General features: G+C 45.7%; 1 protein-coding gene across 1 annotated transcript in view; it reads right to left on the bottom strand.

The window, feature by feature from the left end:
• Positions 1 to 1,035: 1,035 nt before the first annotated feature.
• LOC135401123 (glutamate receptor ionotropic, kainate 2-like) overlaps positions 1,036 to 19,166 on the bottom strand; it is a 96,013-nt gene continuing 77,882 nt past the window's right edge. Inside the window, exons 12-15 of the mRNA XM_064633320.1 lie at positions 12,736 to 12,934; positions 11,577 to 11,802; positions 3,341 to 3,630; positions 1,036 to 3,243 (exon numbers count right to left, since the gene is read on the bottom strand). Coding sequence (XP_064489390.1) covers positions 3,061 to 3,243; positions 3,341 to 3,630; positions 11,577 to 11,802; positions 12,736 to 12,934 — 898 coding nt within the window. The 3' untranslated portion in view covers positions 1,036 to 3,060. The remainder of the gene's footprint in view (positions 3,244 to 3,340; positions 3,631 to 11,576; positions 11,803 to 12,735; positions 12,935 to 19,166) is intronic.

The following is a 19,166-nucleotide window of genomic DNA, read 5'->3' as shown; positions in this document are numbered from 1 at the left end:
TCAACGTGTATGCTTCCCGATACCACCCACCATGTCATCACTCAGTGCAAGAAGTTCTCCAAAGAACGTGAACAATTACACAAGGAACTAAGAAAGCTTAGTCACACGCCTCTCACCTTTGCCAAGATAATGGGCAATTGGAATACAAGCTCAGACCGAAAAATTGCACTCAGTGTGCTGTGTGACTTCCTCAAAGAAACGCAAATCGTGCAGAAATATTAGGACAGGTCCACTGAAGAAGAAACTGCGCATGTTGACAATCAGCAGATAGATCCAAAGTGCGAGGACGATCATCCTGCGATCTATAAATGTAATAATCAACAAGCTACCTAATCCAGCTAACCCCCTCCCCCCAGCCGACATACAAGCGAAGAAGAGGAACATACTCCTCAACTAAAAGAAATGGAGCAGCAGACCCCAAACTCGGGCGTCACCAAGCTCCAAAACGCAGCTACTTCTACTCTACTCCATATCTGCCGTTCGCTTTGTTGCCCTTTTGATGTCGTCTTTGGTCAATGATATGTTTCCTCTGCATGTCAGGGAGTGGTCTTCTTTTGCAGCCTCGTCCGCCTTCTCGTTTCCAGAGATCTTGCAGTGGATGGCGATCTACTGGATGGATACCTGATGTCCGCCTCGTCTGAGTTTACCGTAAGTCTTGGTAATTTTCCTTCGCATGGCGTCATTGGCCGTTTTATTGTTTGAGTCTAGTGTTTGGATGGCAGATCGGGAGTCAGTAAACAGAACCCACGTTTGCGGCGTGAAGGTTCTGATCGTACAACAGGGGCGCTGTAAGCGTCCGAAGCAAAATTAAAAGCTCGAGTTTGTATTTAATTAGTGAGCGTATGCAAATGAGCCACCACTCACTAGCCGGCTCTTGGCCAATGTGTCAAGGATGTTTACCAAACAGAAAGCTATTCAATAGCGTCGGTTGGTTGTGAAGGTAGGTGGTTGTGGTTGTTGGTTGGTAAAGGTGGGCCGTGCAAAGAAAAACACATCGAGTGAAACCAAAATAGTTTATTCTATGTATCACTCGCATGTAAATGCAGTGTCCACGATACATCTCGGACCTCCTATTGACTATGTAGTGAGATATGCACTGATAACAGCACAGTTGGTGAGAAGCACAGCATTTAATCACCTCCCCAGTGCACACAGAAAATGTGCAATCCTCCGAAGCGCTCCAAATAAGCGCCGACATCTCAAATATTAGCGCACGCTTTCGAAGAACCTCGCAAAATGAACAGTCAGCAAATCGAATTCCGCTTGATGTCATATTGCTTAGGCATGGATACATTCAGCAGCATGCTTCTTAGTCGAGAAATACTTACGGAATCTGCACCAGAAGCTGAATAACGAGTCTCGAGTAAGCAGGGGGGGGGGGGGGGGGGGGGTAGTGTCGGTTTATAAAGACGCGATGAAAGAAAACCAATTCTCCACCATTTTACTGCAGATGTGGAAACTTTTTTGCACCGCCTAGAATGCCACATATTGATTAGTTTACAATTTGTTCGACCAAGTCGTACGCTATGCTCAATTATGGCCAATGTTGACTCAGCACGACGCATACGTCGTTCGAAGCGTTCATATGATACATCGCTATATGTGTCTCTCATAATCTCGTATTTACAACCAGCCCCGCATTTTGAGCTTTTACTGCCAATTTCAGCCGCTTAGGTTTCTGACACTCCCGCAGTGCTATTAGCGATTTTTAGTATAACGTACGCTGACGCCTTTGCGTACGTCAGGCATAGCGTGGTGGTGGTTGTGCGAAGTGCGCAAAGCTCTGCTTGTGTCTTGCGCGTGCGCAGAACCACCAACGCTATCCCTCACGTGCCGAAAGACGATAGCGTACGTTACACTAAAACTGACTATTATACGAGAGAGATGCAATTCTGTACAAGCTGTCATCTCTATAACGTAGACGGGGCTTGTCTTGCGCGTCCTTATATAAACTAACGCGACGCAGCTGCTGCGTTTTGGGATAACACGAACTCGTTCCATAGAGAGGATGAAATGAAACTCAAAGCTGCAGTCTAGCAATACCGTAAAGGTGCCGTGCGTGTTGTGCCAATCGTCTCCTCATTACGGCGCGTATTATGCCAGTCGCTCGCTTTTTTCTTCCCCCTTCGTGTATTATAAGGATTATGTAGTATCCGTATATATGATTTCCGTTAAGAATTCAGGAAGAAACTCAACAATCACACTGTCGAAATGATCCTATGAAGTATGACCAGGGTAAGATTAAAAAGACGAGGACTACAGACTTAAATAAACAGAGGCCATAGCAACAGTTGGTCACAGATTTGTAAAGGATGCCGAAACTACATACTGTCTAAAGTTACTTTATTCCAGCGGCGAACACCTCATTTCATTGCCATCGCGTGTCTGTGAGGTCTAGAGAATGAGTTTAGTACTAAAGCGCGGGTGCACCGAGAAAGAGAGTGACTTCTAACGCAGTCAGAGCCAAGAGAAATTTATACTTATCGACAAGCATGGAAATGGATTGTGGTTGTTGCGATGTTTTGCAAAGAAGTCACCCTGACAACTTCCGAATCCTCCAGTGGAGTCCTTCGCTGTGTTGAGACGTCAATTTCGACGAATCCCTTCCGGGTAGGGAAGGGAAGAAGAGCGAGATTAAATTTTTGTTCCCAGAATCGGCGCTGTCGCTATTGTGTGATAAGGTCCTGGAGCTTCACTGTCATAGAGATGTATGCACCCTACACCTTTATATGATTGAGACACTGCACCTATCTGTCTTTGAGGACATGTGCGTCTTATACGTGTCTCCATTTATCAGTGTCATCCTATCGTCTCACCAACCAGTACATAAGTTCCGCCACCGTGTAAAGACTTACAAACTCTGTGATTAACATGGTTTTCACAATTGTGTCCACTATCGTGGATTGAATTTCACGCAAATCTATGCCTGGAGGTGCGTTGGATCAGTCGGCATTTACTTGCTGCATTGCATGGGAGGTGACCTTCCGTACAGGGCATCTGTGTGTCATCTGACCCTTTGCTGGCTTATTTGAGACAAACCGTCGGCCCTACGACGACGTCTCAGCTTCTCCTTGAGTGCGGCGTTGAGTATGCTGTAGAGTACGGAGTGGAGAAAGGCGAAGACCGCCGTGTGAAATCTTCTCCCAAAGACACCTCCGTCGAGAGGGATGTTGGGCTGAACTTCTTCCCTCGGCAGGTCACAGCTAACTTGAGGGCGTGAAACATTTCGGTCGGGATTGACTCCTGGAATAATTAAAACGAGTAAAGTCTTGTATGAGGCCATGTGATATAATTTTAGAGCGTTATTTTCAAATTGTTATTTGTGCTACTTCGTACTCACTCGTTCCCCGTAAGGAGTTTTCTGAAGCTCCCATACGAACTCTCCGATGCCCAGAATAATCCCTGCGAAACACCCTGCGCCCAGAACGACAAACACGCCCCCTACGGAGGCTAACGTCAGCTCGCTCTTGACAGAGGACCTAGACTGGTTAGAGAAGAGGTGGCACTTGTCGGCGAACGCCGGGTCTGGCGGATTGTTGGTCTTCCACCACTTGTCTTTCAACCGCAGCAAGAAATCGCCCTCGTGAAATTCCACGATGGCAGCCGAGAGGATGTCTCGAATTCTGGCATCTGAAACGAAGTCCACGTTCCATCAGCCATTTCACGGGAGCTGGCTGACCAGTATTGAACTATTGACACATAACACACAAACACAGGAACTGCGGTACTCTGAGGGGCGAAATCAACGACCGGCTCACAAACAAGTAGGAACAGAACAAAACAAAACACACCCGTTTTCGCCCCTTGGACCCGCCTTTTCGCACTCCCAGTCACAACTCACTGAGCAGACATTGCAATGTGGAAGACGGGTTTCTTCCTTAAATGAAAAATAGCGCCAAACCCTGTCAGGGAAAGGTATTTCGTGAGGCAAAGAGCGTTCTCGTGTTCAAAAAAAAAATTAAGAACTAATAATCAACATTAACAATAAATAAAGTTGGCGTTAATGGTTGCGACATGACCCATTATACCCAAGCCCGTGCTCAAAGAGGATCGGGTGGCAACTGAATGCGCCTGCGACAAAATGCAGAAGAAAAAAAGGAAAGGAAGAAAGAAAGAGAAGAAAAAGAAAAAAAAGAGAAACAGCCGGCGTTGCAATTACAGTGAAGCCCAACAGAAAGAGCTTGCGGTACATGCAAACTTTCTCGTTGTGGCTAATATAAAGAACAGAGTTCAATAGCAGCGTCTTTGAGAGCTTGGCTGCGATTGAAGCTCTCCTTCTTCCCGCGAGATGATGGGTGTTTGCTCTGCCTTCCCCTGCAAAGGTCCTCATCCTCCGCAGAATTACATGCTCGTATTTTTTGCAGTGCAGTTCTTCGTTTTGTGTAACCCCCTTTTGTGATTGCCGCAAAGAAGCACGAAATAAAATATGCTTCAGCCCTCGGCGTTCCACGTCTTGCATCTGTCGAAACAAGGAGGGCAGAGTGACAACAACGTTGGTAACAGACAGGGAAAGCAGTTTGGGGAAACGATTTTGGCCTTTCCCAGCCCCATCCAATCCTCAAGCCCCAGGCTAGGTGCGTTTCTTAGCACAAAGCACGTGACCGTAGTGTGCGTGTGTTTACTGAGGATGCCCACAAAACTAGGAGCTATTCGGGTGTAGGCTGTTTAGTGTTAAGATGACATTTTATTTTTCTTTGTCCCCGATAAAAAATGTTTCACTGCTTTTTTTTACTGTTTTACCACTTTAATTATGTTGCTCAGTGAATGGACGAGCGGTAACTAGTATTTCCTAATGAAGCACAGTCATTCTGACTCCCCGCGCGTCATGTACCCGGATGTTACAGGGACGGTCGCGTCCGTCCAGTCGATTTAGAAGCTACAGTGTCACTTAATTCCTCGCGGACCAGAGTATCGAAAATCCCACGCTAAATACTGGTGTAGTTTCACTGTTATTCGACGGAATGCGTGACAAGAGCAGGCGACGGATATTGAGGGTATGCCGGAATCCCTCTCTGGAAAAACGAGAAGACGTCATTCTGTAACCGGCCAATGATGGCACGCCTTTGAGGAAAGGAATGCCGCGGCCGTGCGTGCGTCTCATAGAGTTACGGGGCGTCTGGACGGCGCCTTTCCTCCTCTGCGCGCCGCCCTCTCACTCCTTCGCTTACGAAGTGACATCACGCCGCTGGAGCTGCCGCAGCCGTGGAGGCAGCGCTGATCTTTAAAATTAGTTTGGTTAATATCTACGGTACTTTTGGGTTGAAAAAAATTAGTCAGGAAGAGTGTTGGCCGATGCCGAACACAGTGGCATCGGTTTCATAGATGGGTCTCCAGATGCGAAAGTCCCTTTAAAGGTACCATAAGGCAACAAGCAAGGACCTTACATGTTTGGTGTCACCAAGAGCTTCGTTGCCGAATCAGGGTGTCAAACCGAACCGAACCGAACCGAACCGAAAACCGTACTCCAACCGTTATTTTTCGCCGGAATCGAACCCGAACCGAAATTTTCATGACACGGTTAACGCGAACCGGAGCACAGCCGGAAAAAAAATACCGGTAGCCGGTTCGCAACGAAACATAAAAGAAATCAGTATAAAAGTTCAAGTGCCTCTAACTCCCCTAACGAGAACACAGTGTTCTATACAGGGTGTATACAGGGTGTCCCAATAAACGTGTAGCTGAATATATAAAAAAAAAGACTACGCCACAATGATTCTATGTGGCGTAGTTTTCTTTTTGTTGTTGTTGTTGTTAGAATTCATGAATGTGTGAAAATGCATCATGAATGTGAGTAAATTCAGCACGCTCTTCATGTTGGTGTGGTAAAAAAGTGACCTTTACTGGGCAAATTTACATAAAAAATTTACATAATTAAACTTAGGTTACATGACATTTGGCTGCGCATTTCGCGGCGTATCAGATTTCCTTAACTGTCGCTGGAAACTGGTTTATCTTTATGACTTCCTTATGAATACAGAATGTGTTGCAACGTTAGGACTGACATGTCATCTTTTCTTAGTTTATGATGAGAAACGGTTTTATCTTTATGACCTCCATTTTGAATGCAGAATGAGTTCTAACGAGAAGAGTGACATACGAGGTCACGTGGTCTGGTCCGGTGGCATGGCCCCCTTCCGCAACACCAAGCACATCCAGTGCCCTCTCCCACAGTGCAGTTCTTCTTGCTTTGACTTTTCTCTCCACTTGCTCTTTCGATTCCCACTCTGATTTACCGTTGCTCTCGGTCTTCTACGGGTACTAATGTCATTGGGATATTCCGTGACGGGATGCACGTAGGGCTTACTGGAAAGAGCTACACTCGATGCGCGCTTTCTTTCATTCTGGCAGCCTTCGTAAGGTGTCGGCACATCGGCTTGGTACCTTCAAAAAATCATATTAAACTAAAGGGAATAGAGTGAAAGCGGAGAGTGTTCGTCACCAGTAATCCTATGGTATCTTTATGAAGAGATGAGTCGACTGAGCATGTCAACTCAATATTTGGTCGCTGCCGGCACAGTCCACATCAAAGGCTAGTGGGTTTCTAAAAGCTAAACACGCAGATTATGAAGCTTCAATATATACTTAAAAGTCAGAATGATAAATTTCGTGGGAGAAAAGTACCCCGTCTTTCGTATTCCGTCCGCTTAGCAGACAAAAGGATGAGATGCTCTCGCCGTCTCAATAATTCACACGCGGAGAGGAATAGTCCTAGAGAGTTCGTGCCTCTGGCTCTTCTTCTTCTGCTTTTCCTAATATGTGGATGGCATCTGGTGGTATCGCTTCTGGGCGGCAGCTTCTGCGTTGCTGCGACGAGGTTACTGAACGTGTGGCACTCTGACATGAGCGTCACAGTTCGCTTGTTTTCGCAGTCTTATTTTTATATCTGTAATGCCATCACGGTTCATATATCGGAGTACAGTGTAATAGCGTTTGGCGATCCCTCTATCTTTCAAGGAACATCAGAGGGCTTTCGTTACTTTTGGTTGTTGCTGCGGACAGAGCCAATAACCGAACACTGTCTGAAGAAGCTGGAAGGTCGGGAATCGTTCTCTGTGAGACACTGCATGATTATGTCATCTTCAAAGTATCTCTTCTTGGATAACGTATGTGAAATATGTTTTCCGAAGTCTTGCACTCTTAAAAATGAACTTCACGGCATAGCACGCTCCTAGCATCATCTCGAATCTCATCATCTCATCTCATCATCTCGAATGATATCGTTATCTGCCCGTATTTGTTGAAAACGGGAGTCGTACGCCTTTTTTGTGACACTTATGCTCATAATTGTCACAAAAAAGGCCTCCCGTTTTTAACAAATCAGGGGGCTTAATCGTTTCACACGTTCAAGTTAACGGCACGAGACAGCTGAACGAATCGTTCAGGCTAACGAAACGAGCAACTTTATCGACGCTTTGTGTGGTCACCATCTGTGCTCCTCGTGAGGCTTCTTCTTTGTGGTTATTTTGCACGTTGCGACCGCTCACGTGTTGTGATGTCACCGCCCTGAGCGAAGAGCAGGCTGGCAGCGAGGCTGCATCTTCTCTGACCAATAGGACTGTTTCATTTGTTCCGATAGCTCGCATTCTCGTGCTCTCATACATGCTCATTCCAATGTTCGTTCCCAGGCTCGTTCGTGATCTTATTTTTCTTCCCGTCTCAATATATGGCTCGCTAGTCGAAATAATTAACAAAAATGTACGTCACTGTAAGGATAATCGTCGAGCTATACGCAAAAAATTGTAAATCATTTTCCTACCCTGACGATGGTGTCGGGTGAGAATGGTCTTAAGTATGATACGAGAACTAGTGTGTGCTGAGTTCTAGTTCACGTGGGAGTCCGAGACCAGAAAGGAAAGACGTAGTGGTATCAGAAGTATAAAAAGAAGAAAGAGGAGGAGGCTGCCCGTTGTCCTCAACGTGTACACTTATTTCATTAACTTTATGTAACTTTTTCTTCAAGCATGGAAGTACAACGCGCAGCCCTACAGTCAGGCTTCATAAACAGTGCGAACAGCATTTCTTCAAGGACGGAACAACTTTACAAAATCTATCTGCTCCAGTTGAAAGGCGTCCTGACGCCTAAAATAAAATAAATTCGCAGTGTAACAGTTTTCTAGTGAGCTTGAACAGAGCGTCAGTGAACTGTTTCAATTCCATGTTAGCAGCGCGAAGCAAGAGAATGTTATGAAACTATTCAAGACAATCGACCTCAGAAAATCCACAGGATCATTTGCTCTTCCTTTCATTGCTACATCAACACTATGTCCGCAATGTACTATTAAAAAGAACAATTCGAACACTACTATAAGCATACATTTCGCCTTTGTTGTTCATCACAACACCCGAAAGCGAAAAGAACTATCAAGACGGAGTGAAGTACACGGTCACAAGTCCTCACAAACGGCTCGGAGAGCGTTTCTTGGCAGACGGAAGAACTTTACAGAATCTGTCTCGTCCAGTTGAAAGGCATCCTGACGCCATCACGTCCACGGGGCACAGTTAGCTGCTTGTGTGATCGCCCAAGCGAAGAATCACTCCGCCATCTTTCTTGGGCAGCTTCAACGTCAGCGTGTCGTTGCGAATAACGAAACAAAGAAACTTATCGACGCCCTGCTGTGGCACAATCTCTGCTCCTTGTTTAGCTTCTTCGTTGAGGCTATCGTGCTCGTAACGAGCCGTTACGTGTTGTGATGTCACCGCCCTGAACGAACTACAGCTGCCAACGAGGCTGCAATCTTGTCGACCAATGAGGTTGTTTAATTTTGTTTGGATAGCTCGCATGGTTTGTCTATGGTTTGTCTATGGCTTGTCGTTGTCACTTCTTCGTCTTCTTTCTCGTCTTCATCTGCATCTTCTCGAGAATATCTCACAGCCCTGATGTTACCACTGGTAGTAAATACGATGAAAGGGGGAGCATGTCATTTTGTACACGGTCGTGGAGCAATACATGTTCGTTTCTGCAGAAATTCCGCTTCTGCGAATCTCCAAATGAAGATGTTTCACATTCTAACGAGTGGGTCTACCCACTCGTTAGGCAAACGATCTAATTTGATCGTAACTGGGCCGAGAGATTACGCCCCTGTCACTTTAACGAAAAGAGCGCGTCATACACCACGTGCTCGAGCTCCCGAGTGCTTCGCGCCTCGTTAGATCATGAGCCATGTAGGCGATGAAGCCTGTGAGCACGTGAACCCATTCGTTAGGCAGACGACACCGTCGGCCGTTACGCGAGCAAGAGATTACGCCTTTGTCCTGTTAACGAAAAAAGCGCGTCACGTGTCACGTGTTCGTGTTAACGAGAGCTCCGCCCCTCGTTGGCTCGCGAACGATGGAAGTGATTAAGCCCCCAGGGCAGATAACGATATCATTCGAGATGATGGTTGGCTAGGAGCGTGCTATGCGGTGAAGTTCATTTTTAAGAGTGTGCATAGAGCTGTCCCTGTGAGATTCATTCTGTAGAGTGTTGTCCATGAAGAAGCTGACCTAGGCGTATTCTACGGATGGCCGTTTCCAGCGGGCTCTCCGGGGTTCTTGAGGTGGTGGCTGTCAAATCGGGATAGATGAAGGAGAGATAATCTGTAGCCTTAATAGATAGCCTTAGATAATCTTGTAGAGTATTTTTTTTTCTCTAGTTTTTGAGGTTTTTGGAATTTTGACCTTTTAGAGTGAGTAGAGTAGGAATTTTTTGTTTTTTTTTTTCTTCCTGAGTTAAACTTTGAATCGGCTTTCGCCGTGTGCCCGGCTTTTGCCATGTGAGAGCCTGTACCACTTCTGCTGCATGGATTCAGTGATGAAATTTCTTGCAGGTCTGTCTTGTGGTCTTGTGTGCTGGAACCATCTGTGTACATCGCTGTGCTTGACGTAATGTTGTCCTGAAGGTGTGCTAACATGGTTTTGAACACGGAGGCATCCGTTTCAGATTTCTTGTTGTTTCCAGGAATTTATGTGTGAACATATATACGGTTGCGGTAGCATCCAAACTGGTTGTTCTTGTTGGAGAGCGTGAGCCCTTTTCTTCGGTTGATTTCTTGTGAGTTTCCGTACTTGTCTGCGCAGCATTGCTATTGTAGTGACATTACCTCTGGTCCTTGAATTCAACATGATCGTCAGGGACTGGACAGTTTGTGTACGCGCGATTTGGAAAGTCGGGAAACAATCGCGGGAGAGGAATTCTGTTAGGCTCAAACGTGACCAAAATACCGCTACAGGCGGATGGTACGCCGGAAAGTCAAGTACTGCGTGCAATGTACCAGATATAGTTTGATCGCAATTGCTTGTTTTCTATCTTTCGCTAATAGAAGCCTGCATGGATACGGATGTGCCTCACGCAGAGGGGTGCCACGTGACAGCCCCACAAGCGAAACAGGCGGCAGTGAAGGGAACACATACGATGCAGAGTTCGTATTGTCTAACACAGATTGGTACGGCGTTTCTGCAAGTCACAGAAATGCACACGGAGTTTTGTTTGAGGTATCACTAAATTAGAAGCAAGAACATTCCGTGCAAGGAACAGGCAATCGTGTAAGGAACGCAGAGTTTCTACAACCCGACAGAATAAATACTACAGTGAGGTTGACCACCACATTTAATAAAGTAAACGTTCTAAAGAAGTCCTGCAAGTCTGCAGTAAGAAGGCTGTGTGAAACACATGTGGCTGGCATAGTCAGCTGCAGCTCCGACTGACCTTCCAGCTCTACAGACTGCTGCGCCCCATGTCTCCTGCCGATACCATGGGCAACACCGCCGGCTCGATGGAAACAGAGCACTGCGCCCAGGTGACGCTGCTGGTTTATTAGGAAGAGTGAGCAACACTCTGCAGTGAAGCCTTCATGTGCAAAGGACGTCGTCAATTCTCCACTCATTGGAGGTGACGTCCACCGTGTCCCCAGGAAGCGCAAGGAACGGAACGAAAAGGCGCGTAGCAGGTCACGTTCAACGGCTAAGAAGAAGAGCTCCTTGTGCAGGGCGTCCTCGAGCAAGGACGGCATGTCATCCTCATCCCAGACCTATGGCCGGGGTCGGGGTAACAACTCCCGCGTGCAGTGATGGATGGAACTTAAGTCGCCACTATCAACGTTCGAGGTCTTTCTCGGCGAGAGAAATGCCATACTGTTTTGAGTTGCATTTGCGCCATCAGTTTGATGTTGTTGCCGTGCAAGAAACCAAAATCTCATCTGAAGCGCAGCTTGGTGTACTGCGTAGTGTGTTTGATAGATCGTTTTACGTGCAGCACAGCTTTTCGGATGGGATGCCTCCTCCTTGTGCGTAAGTCCCTGTAAGTACGACCGCTGCACCGCCACGCGTCGTCGGGGCGGCCTTGGCGAATTTTTCGCCGGAGTTCCCTGACGAGAAAGAGTATTCAGGGGCCGTGGTAGAAGTAAAGTAGAAGTGAATAGTAAGAAACGGAAAGTAACTTGCTTTCTGACAAGTTTAAACACTCATTCAGAGTTCACAGTGTCTTCAGGGGGGGGGGGGGGGGGGGTATGTTTATCACAAAAAGCAAAGGAAAGGTTAGCAGGGCAAAGAGAGAGGTTGCCATTCTTCAGGATTCGTCAAATAGCCCACATGCTACTTACCTGGTGGAGTTGCAATGCCATATCCTTTGGAGTCGAGCTGTCCTCCAATTTGCATGAGAAGGCAGTTTCTCGCCACGAGATATTCGATAGTCGTGGACTCCATGATGTAAGCGTAGCCGCCTCGCAGCACACGTTCAATGCCCTTTTCATTGGTTTCGGCGAACACGCTCGGTTGATTAGCTTCCATTACTGCCCACATGCGCTTGATGAGCGGGTTGTCGGAAGACTGCAACAGTTATGAATATACGTGTCTTGCATGCAGAAGAAACTTGTCCACACTCAAATGAGGTTCGTTAGGGGTTAACATTAAAACTGTCACCGATCTCTGTAAACGCTCAGACTATAGGAAGGCTGCGAACGGGTTAACGGCCTGTCGGTGCATGTAACCACTGTCGTAGATGGCACAAAACCCAGAAAGTGACGTATTAGCTCTATGCGACTCAACGATCTGACACCTGGCACCTGGACATGATTTAGCAATAAAACGAAGTAGGTAGCAAATTCCCAGGACCTGTCTGGTGGGATCACAACATTCGTAGCACTAATAATGGAACCAAAATGCGCAGTGTCTTAAATATTCGAGGGAAGGTTCGCGTTGACAGCTGCCGTTCCTAATTACTACCTTGTGTTTTTGCCACTTCCAATTTAATTAATACATTCTGCGAAAGAGACAGTGCAGTAACAATGCATATTTGTGTGGTGCACTCGTGCGTCATATGGGAGAACTAAAAGTTGCAGCGATCATAATACTGAGAATTCATGAGCGCGCACTTCCATCTGATTCGCTTCGAAGACAAGGCCTCGCATATTTCGACACTATTTCACAACCCTTCCGTCTTTCTCTATCGTCGTCGAGTTTCGTCAACTCTCTTTCGTCTTTCTGGTATACCCAGCATTTTTTCTTTTCTTCTGACCCGTACGTCCAATACTTTATATAGGATATCACCTTCATATTCAAATGGGGGAAATTCACATCAGTATTCATTCAATATTTACTAATGGCAGGGCGTCCTTGCTGATGATGATGTAATAAAGAAAAAAAAAGGGGTGGTAGTGGTGTCCTTCTTTCCCGAATATCCGATTAGTTTCTTTCTAACCATGTCTTGTATTTGTACTGTGCTCTTTTCCTGATGGACACGGTAAATAATTCAAACCTGACCTGGAAAAAGTCATTCGTGGATCCCGAATGCAGACAACCGTAGTCGATCTGTGACTGTTCAGCCAGGTCCTTTGCATTTTCGATGGGAGAAGTCATTCGCTGGGCAGTGAGGAATGCGGCGAGGTTTGCCGTGTACGAAGAGATCATGATGAGAGTGAAGAACCACCACGTGGCAGCAACGATACGTGTGGATGGTGCACTGAAAGTAACGACAACATTGTGTTTCCACAATTGGTAGTGCCATAATGTGCCACTAGGGTGCACATCTGGCAGTATATATAGAGTTGTAGATATTAGATAATGGCGAGCATAACTACGTTTCCTTTTCGTTTTACTATTCAGCTTTTTCCATCGTAACGACAGGAAACAAGTCTTAGCAGAACCACATTGCCTGGTTTAGCAGAACCACAACCACAGAACCCGATGCATTCTGATTGGCTGGTCGTGATATACAGGGTGTTTCATCTAAAGTGATAAAAAATGCTAACTGGCGACGTAGTCGTCGGAGGATTGTGGGACTTTCAGCAATTACGTTCTGGAAACTTTTGCCACCATTGGGGAAGACTTTGGAGAATTTTTAATTGCGGGATTTTTTTTTCAATTGAACTTTGAAAATTGCTAAGCGAACCTAACTTTATTTTTTGCAGAAATATGAAGTCGTCCACGGATAACTGCAGACCCAACAAAAGCTATGCACAGTATCGCAACAGAAATAGTCGAAAAAAATTAGTAGAAATTCCGCTTTAGCCCCGCCTCCTTGATTTTCGCAAAGAATCGTGCGCGAAATGTGCGCCTAGAGGAGGAAGTGTCCCCGCCTTCATTTGTTTTGCCTTCTTTGTGACAAGACGGTTGTTTTGTTTTCTTTGTGATAAGACGATTGTCACCAACATCAAGGTCAAAGCGGGGGAAAGAAAGGTAAAACAAGAGGCGGGAACACTTCCTCCTCTCCCCGCACCTTCCGTGCGCTCTTCTTTGCGACAATCAAGCAGGCGGGGCTAAAGCGGAATTTTTACAAATTTTTTTAAACTGTTTTTCTTGGAATACTGTGCATAGTTTTTGTTGGGTCTCTGGTTATCCGTGGAGGACTTCATATTTCTGTAAAAAAAAAGAGGTCAGGTTCGGTTGGCAATTTTCAAAGTTCAATTGAAAAAATAAATTCCCTCAATTAAAAATTGTCCAAAGCCTTCCTAAATGGCGGCAAAAGTTCCCAGAAGGTAATTGCCGAAAGTTGCACAATCGGCGAGTATCAGAGTAGTAATAAAATGCGAGTACGTCGCCAGTTAGAATTTTTGTATCATTTTAGGTGAAACACCCTGTATATAGTCGGAGTCGGGAAGCGCCTGTGGTTTCCTTCTGACTCCCTAGTTTACATCGTACGGGCATGGGGACGAGGCCGTTCTTCTCATCGTCCACGGGAGCCTTTCCCGAACTTCCTTGAGCGCAATTTTTTAAAATATATTATTGCTATTGCTATCAGTGTTAGTCTATCACGTTTTCTTCTTTTTAATTTCTATCTCTCCTTGTTCAGTGTAGCACAGCCAACAGAAGACAACTAAACTGTTCCGCGAATGACAAACTCTCGTTTCACCTCATCCTCATATCTTCATATGTCTCGTCTAATGTAATGGGATCGGGCACTGCTCTTCAGCGGTGAAACACCACAGACATCATTTATCTGTTGTAGTTGCTGTTTCTTACGATGCCGGTTTATTTTGTTTCCCGAATCCCGTGTCCTTGAAATACGACGACTAGCATCTGTGTGCTGATGTGCGCTCTGCAACACTTTTAGCATGCGCAAGGCCTCGGCGCACAGATCAGGAAAACCGTTTCCAAAGAATTGTCGTATATAACATTCGCGATGATAGGGCCATATCATTTCTAAAAACGTGATAAGCCAATCACCCTTGTTCTTTGGAGCGAATGACATCACATTGCTAAGCTTGGATTTGATAACTTCCTTTGTCGTATCGTTTTCGTAGAATGGGTGACTTTCAAATTCAGAGGTAGCGCTACGCATGCCGGGACTTCGAATTTCCGGTCCGAAATTTTAGTTTTGCCCAACTGGAGCAAAGCAATAGTTTACAAACAAAGATGAGTTCAACTGGGAACGCCTGCACCCCAAAACAATTAAGTTACTTTAACAAATACTTCGCACGCACCATTCTTATGACAAAGTTTATAGTTCGTGACACTTCGTGAATGTCTCGGTTTCATTTGGCACGCACTTTGAAATCACGATCTTTTGTCGTGCGAAACGTTCCGTTATAACGCGGTCAATTTGACGTTTTAGATAAGGAAGATAACAAGCAACATTTCAGATATGATACAACGAAATGTACATGCAGTATTTTATTCAACAATCTTCTGCACCCTGAGGATCATACGCATGTTGTCGTTTCCTTTTAGTTTGAGACGAAGTTTTGGCTTTAATTAAATTCTTTTCACATTATGAGTTTATAATGTTATTATAGCCACGCACAGTTCAACATGGTAACACTTTGATTGTCTATGTATAGATCTCTACTCTGACGTAGGCTTCACCCTGCGAAGGTCGATGTTTATGTTGATGCTACTACCACAGATCGATGTTCCCTCCTGTTTAACATGGCCTGCTCTGTGCAGATCGCTGCGATGAGATAAGGGAGTTTTTGGAGAACATAAAAGTTGCACGATAACGTTTCCGAAAACATGATAGGCCTATCGCCTGATTCCTTTGGAGTGGATGGCATCACATTGGTGATATCTGATTCACCGACTCCGTATCGCTGTCTGCCTATCAGATATCAGCAATGTGATGTCATTCACTCCAAAGGAATCAGGCGATTGGCTTATCATGTGTTCGGAAACGTTATCGTGCAATTTCTATCTTCTCCAAAAACTCCCTTATCTCATTGCAGCGATCTGAACGGAGCAGGCCATGTTAAACAGGAGGGAACATCGATCTCTGGTAGTAGCATCAACTTAAACGCAGAATGAAAGCTACGTCAGAGTAGAGATCAATACACAATCAAAATATCAATGTTACAGAAGCTACACACTCGGTAAGCTTGCGGCAAGAGGTGGACACGACGCGCTCTTGTACCGAAACATCGTTCTCTCGCTTAAGTGCGCTTGCATGGCTTTCTTGCTTCGTAACTGTTCTTTAATGTTCCAGCTATATAATGGTGGTACGCATATATCTCAGCGACAGTGCTTCACCGGAGCGCACACCCAAAAGCGGATGGTCCGTTTCTATTGCTTTCTCATTATAATCGATGGAGCGATAACGTACCATATTCTCCTCGTCGAAAGCAGCATAGTTTCTGCCGAGCGGTGAGCCGAGAATAGCCCTCATTATTATTGCGTTCAGCGTGCTTCCCATTCCCCTTAACATAGCAATAATACATCTGAAATTCGTTATTATTTTACCTTAGGTTTATTCAGTCGTTCAAAGACAATGCGTGCTCTGTGGAAACGCGCACTTTGAAGCGTGGATGTTTTGCACTAAGCGCAACATATTCGAGAACAGTGATTCGAAAACATGATTCTGTGACATGGCTCTATTGTAGCTGCGTAGTTTTGACATTACGAGAAGACGAAAATCAACCCCACCTCGCCATCAACCCCATTCTCGCGACGGATGAGAAATGTACTGGGTCTCGCGTTATTGCCTAACTTGTCAGCTGCAGAGTGATGCCTTCCTAAGCCCAGCTCCTCTCACCCCCCTCACCACCTCCAGCTCTGAGTGTTTCAGTGCGCATGCTTCATGCGCATATTTACGTGCATATTTGACAGAAGTAGTTGCTTGAAGAGATCACAGCCATAAACGTAGCACCAGTACAGGCTAATTTGTTCATGCCTGATGCATTATCCTGCGCATTATGGCCTTCGTTGCTTATGCGCCAGGAAAACCTGAAGCATTATCCTGATAGAGACAAAGCGTTCTCCTGTGAAGCGTGCTTTCACTGCAGTGGCTTACTGCATGCAGGCAAAGCAACAAGGCAGTAATATATATATATATATATATATATATATATATATATAATATATATATAATATATATATATAATATATATATAATATATATATAATATATATATATATATATATATATATATATATATATATATATATACAAATATAAAAATGAGCGAATGCTCCATGGCTGCACGTGAGGCATATGTTTACAAATCAAGCGTGCCACAATCCCAGCTGTGGACGGCCGTTTCGAGCTAGTTGGCTCTCATCGGCACAGCGCAGGGATGTGACACGCTCTTGGGTCGGCACAAACACTGTGTCTCTGCAAGACATCAATGTTGCAGGGTGTTAGCAACACCTCTGGCGGCCGCAGTGCAAAGCCAGTAAGTACAGATACAAATATAAAAATGAGCGAATAAAAATGAGCAAATAAAAATTTTTATATTTGTATCTGTACTTACTGGCTTTGCACTGCGGCCGCCAGAGGTGTTGCTAACACCCTGCAACATTGATGTCTTGCAGAGACACAGTGTTTGTGCCGACCCAAGAGCGTGTCACATCCCTGCGCTGTGCCGATGAGAGCCAACTAGCTCGAAACGGCCGTCCACAGCTGGGATTGTGGCACGCTTGATTTGTAAACATATATATATATATATATATATATATATATATATATTTAATAATTGGGTGTTTACGTCACGAGACAACTGAGATCATGAGCGGCGCCACAGCGGTCGGTCTGTGGATTGCTTTTGCCCACCTGAGGGTTCTTTAACGTGCGATGAAAGCTCATCACACGGCACGCCGTATTTAACGTCCCTCGCGGAAGTCGGCGTGTCTAAGCAACTTGTACCCTGCCACCAAGTTGCTGGCGTACTCGGCCGGGTTCGAACCCGCGATCTCGGAATCAAAAGGCGAACAACGAGGTGGTTGTTACGGTGCAACGAGGCAGTATTATGCCCCTCTCCGGTCTGTAATTGAATGTGACGAGCGCGAAACTGTTCTTCGCGTTCGGTTAGATCCAAACCTCCGGAAAACAGTAACGCACTGCAATTCAAAATGAAGGAGACTCAGGTCCGAGCTTCTGACCGTACACGACGTTACCTCAGTGGTCACATGACCATTCTCTGCATCACCGGTACAGACAGCCCCAAACCGCAAGTGACTCAATACCAAGCGACTGCCAACACTTAAAGCTTTTTTTATCCCGCGTTAGCGCCGCGAAGCACTTGTGGTGTGGCTATGAGCGGCGTACAGGTGTGGACAGATGGAGAGAGGACAGCAGGAAGGAGTGGGGGACAGAGGGGGTTAGCATGCATCCTGGGCCGACTTCAGGGAGAACTGTGCCGTCATTCGTCAGGAAAGTCTTCGGAAAACCTGGAGAAAACCTCGTGGTGGAATTCGAACCCACCCCAGTCTTCAGGACGACCTTGGCTACCGCCGACCAGCGGGACGCCTTAATCCGCTCAGCCATGCCGCTGGTAGACTTAGAGCTGAGTCAAGCGCACAAACACAAAGACGCTAACGTCTTCAACGACGTTCCAGTGGTGGTAGATTCTATCAAATGCCATATATAGTATTCGCTATTCGAACCCCGCAGAGAGACGCGACCACCACCGTGCAGGAAATAAATCGATTTATTTCTATGCATATTGCTTCTGTCCTTCGCGACCAAATCATGTATACCGCACGGTGGGACGCATTCTGCATATGCAGATCTCCATGGGATGACCAAAACGTCTCTGCATCCTTCTTATTGCTACGAGCCGTCCTGTAAGCTGTCAACAGTAACCAGTTGAGAATGCTGATGTGGGGAAACCCTCGACTACAGTGACGAACGCTACCTCATTGCTATAGGGTCTCGCATGACAAGTATAGGATCTAATATAGGATCTAGTATAGTATCTAATAAGATGATAATATTGATAATATGATGTGCAGAAAGAAAGAAGAAAACAGCGTCTCCAGTGCTGTAGTGGGAAGATGTAAACACTACAACATATCAACCATGTCCAATTGACGTTTTGCAGTGTTCATAAATTTTCCTATAACAGGTATGAAGCTGACCGAACGATTGCAAAAAGTTGACAAGAGAGCGCAGAGCTCTCATAATTTAGGTCGCGTTCTCCCAAGGACTGAGGATGAAGACTAAGGTGAGAGCTCAGTTGTCAAGTTTTGTAATTTTAACGTGACCTTCGAAATACCGTACTTGCCGCTCCCAATCAACAGGTCAGATTCTGAATCACACATACTGCCAGTGATTCCGACAAGTGCGATACCCTCACGTTGACCTTACCAATTCTCTACGAAAATTACCTAAGCATATGATCTATGTTCGCCAGCAGACCGCGCTCGTGGCAGAACGGGCTTGTGTCACAACCTATTAGACCGAAGACGACATTAAGCTGTAAGCTGTCATGTTCAAGTAGTCGTCACCGGAGCGTGCTTGCATCAGCTATCTGTCCTTCCTTGCT

This window comes from Ornithodoros turicata, chromosome 7 (assembly GCF_037126465.1).
Source record: "Ornithodoros turicata isolate Travis chromosome 7, ASM3712646v1, whole genome shotgun sequence".
Taxonomy (NCBI): domain Eukaryota; kingdom Metazoa; phylum Arthropoda; class Arachnida; order Ixodida; family Argasidae; genus Ornithodoros; species Ornithodoros turicata.
The sequence above is the reverse complement of the archived record's forward strand: the minus strand, read 5'-3'. Positions and strand labels throughout refer to the sequence as shown.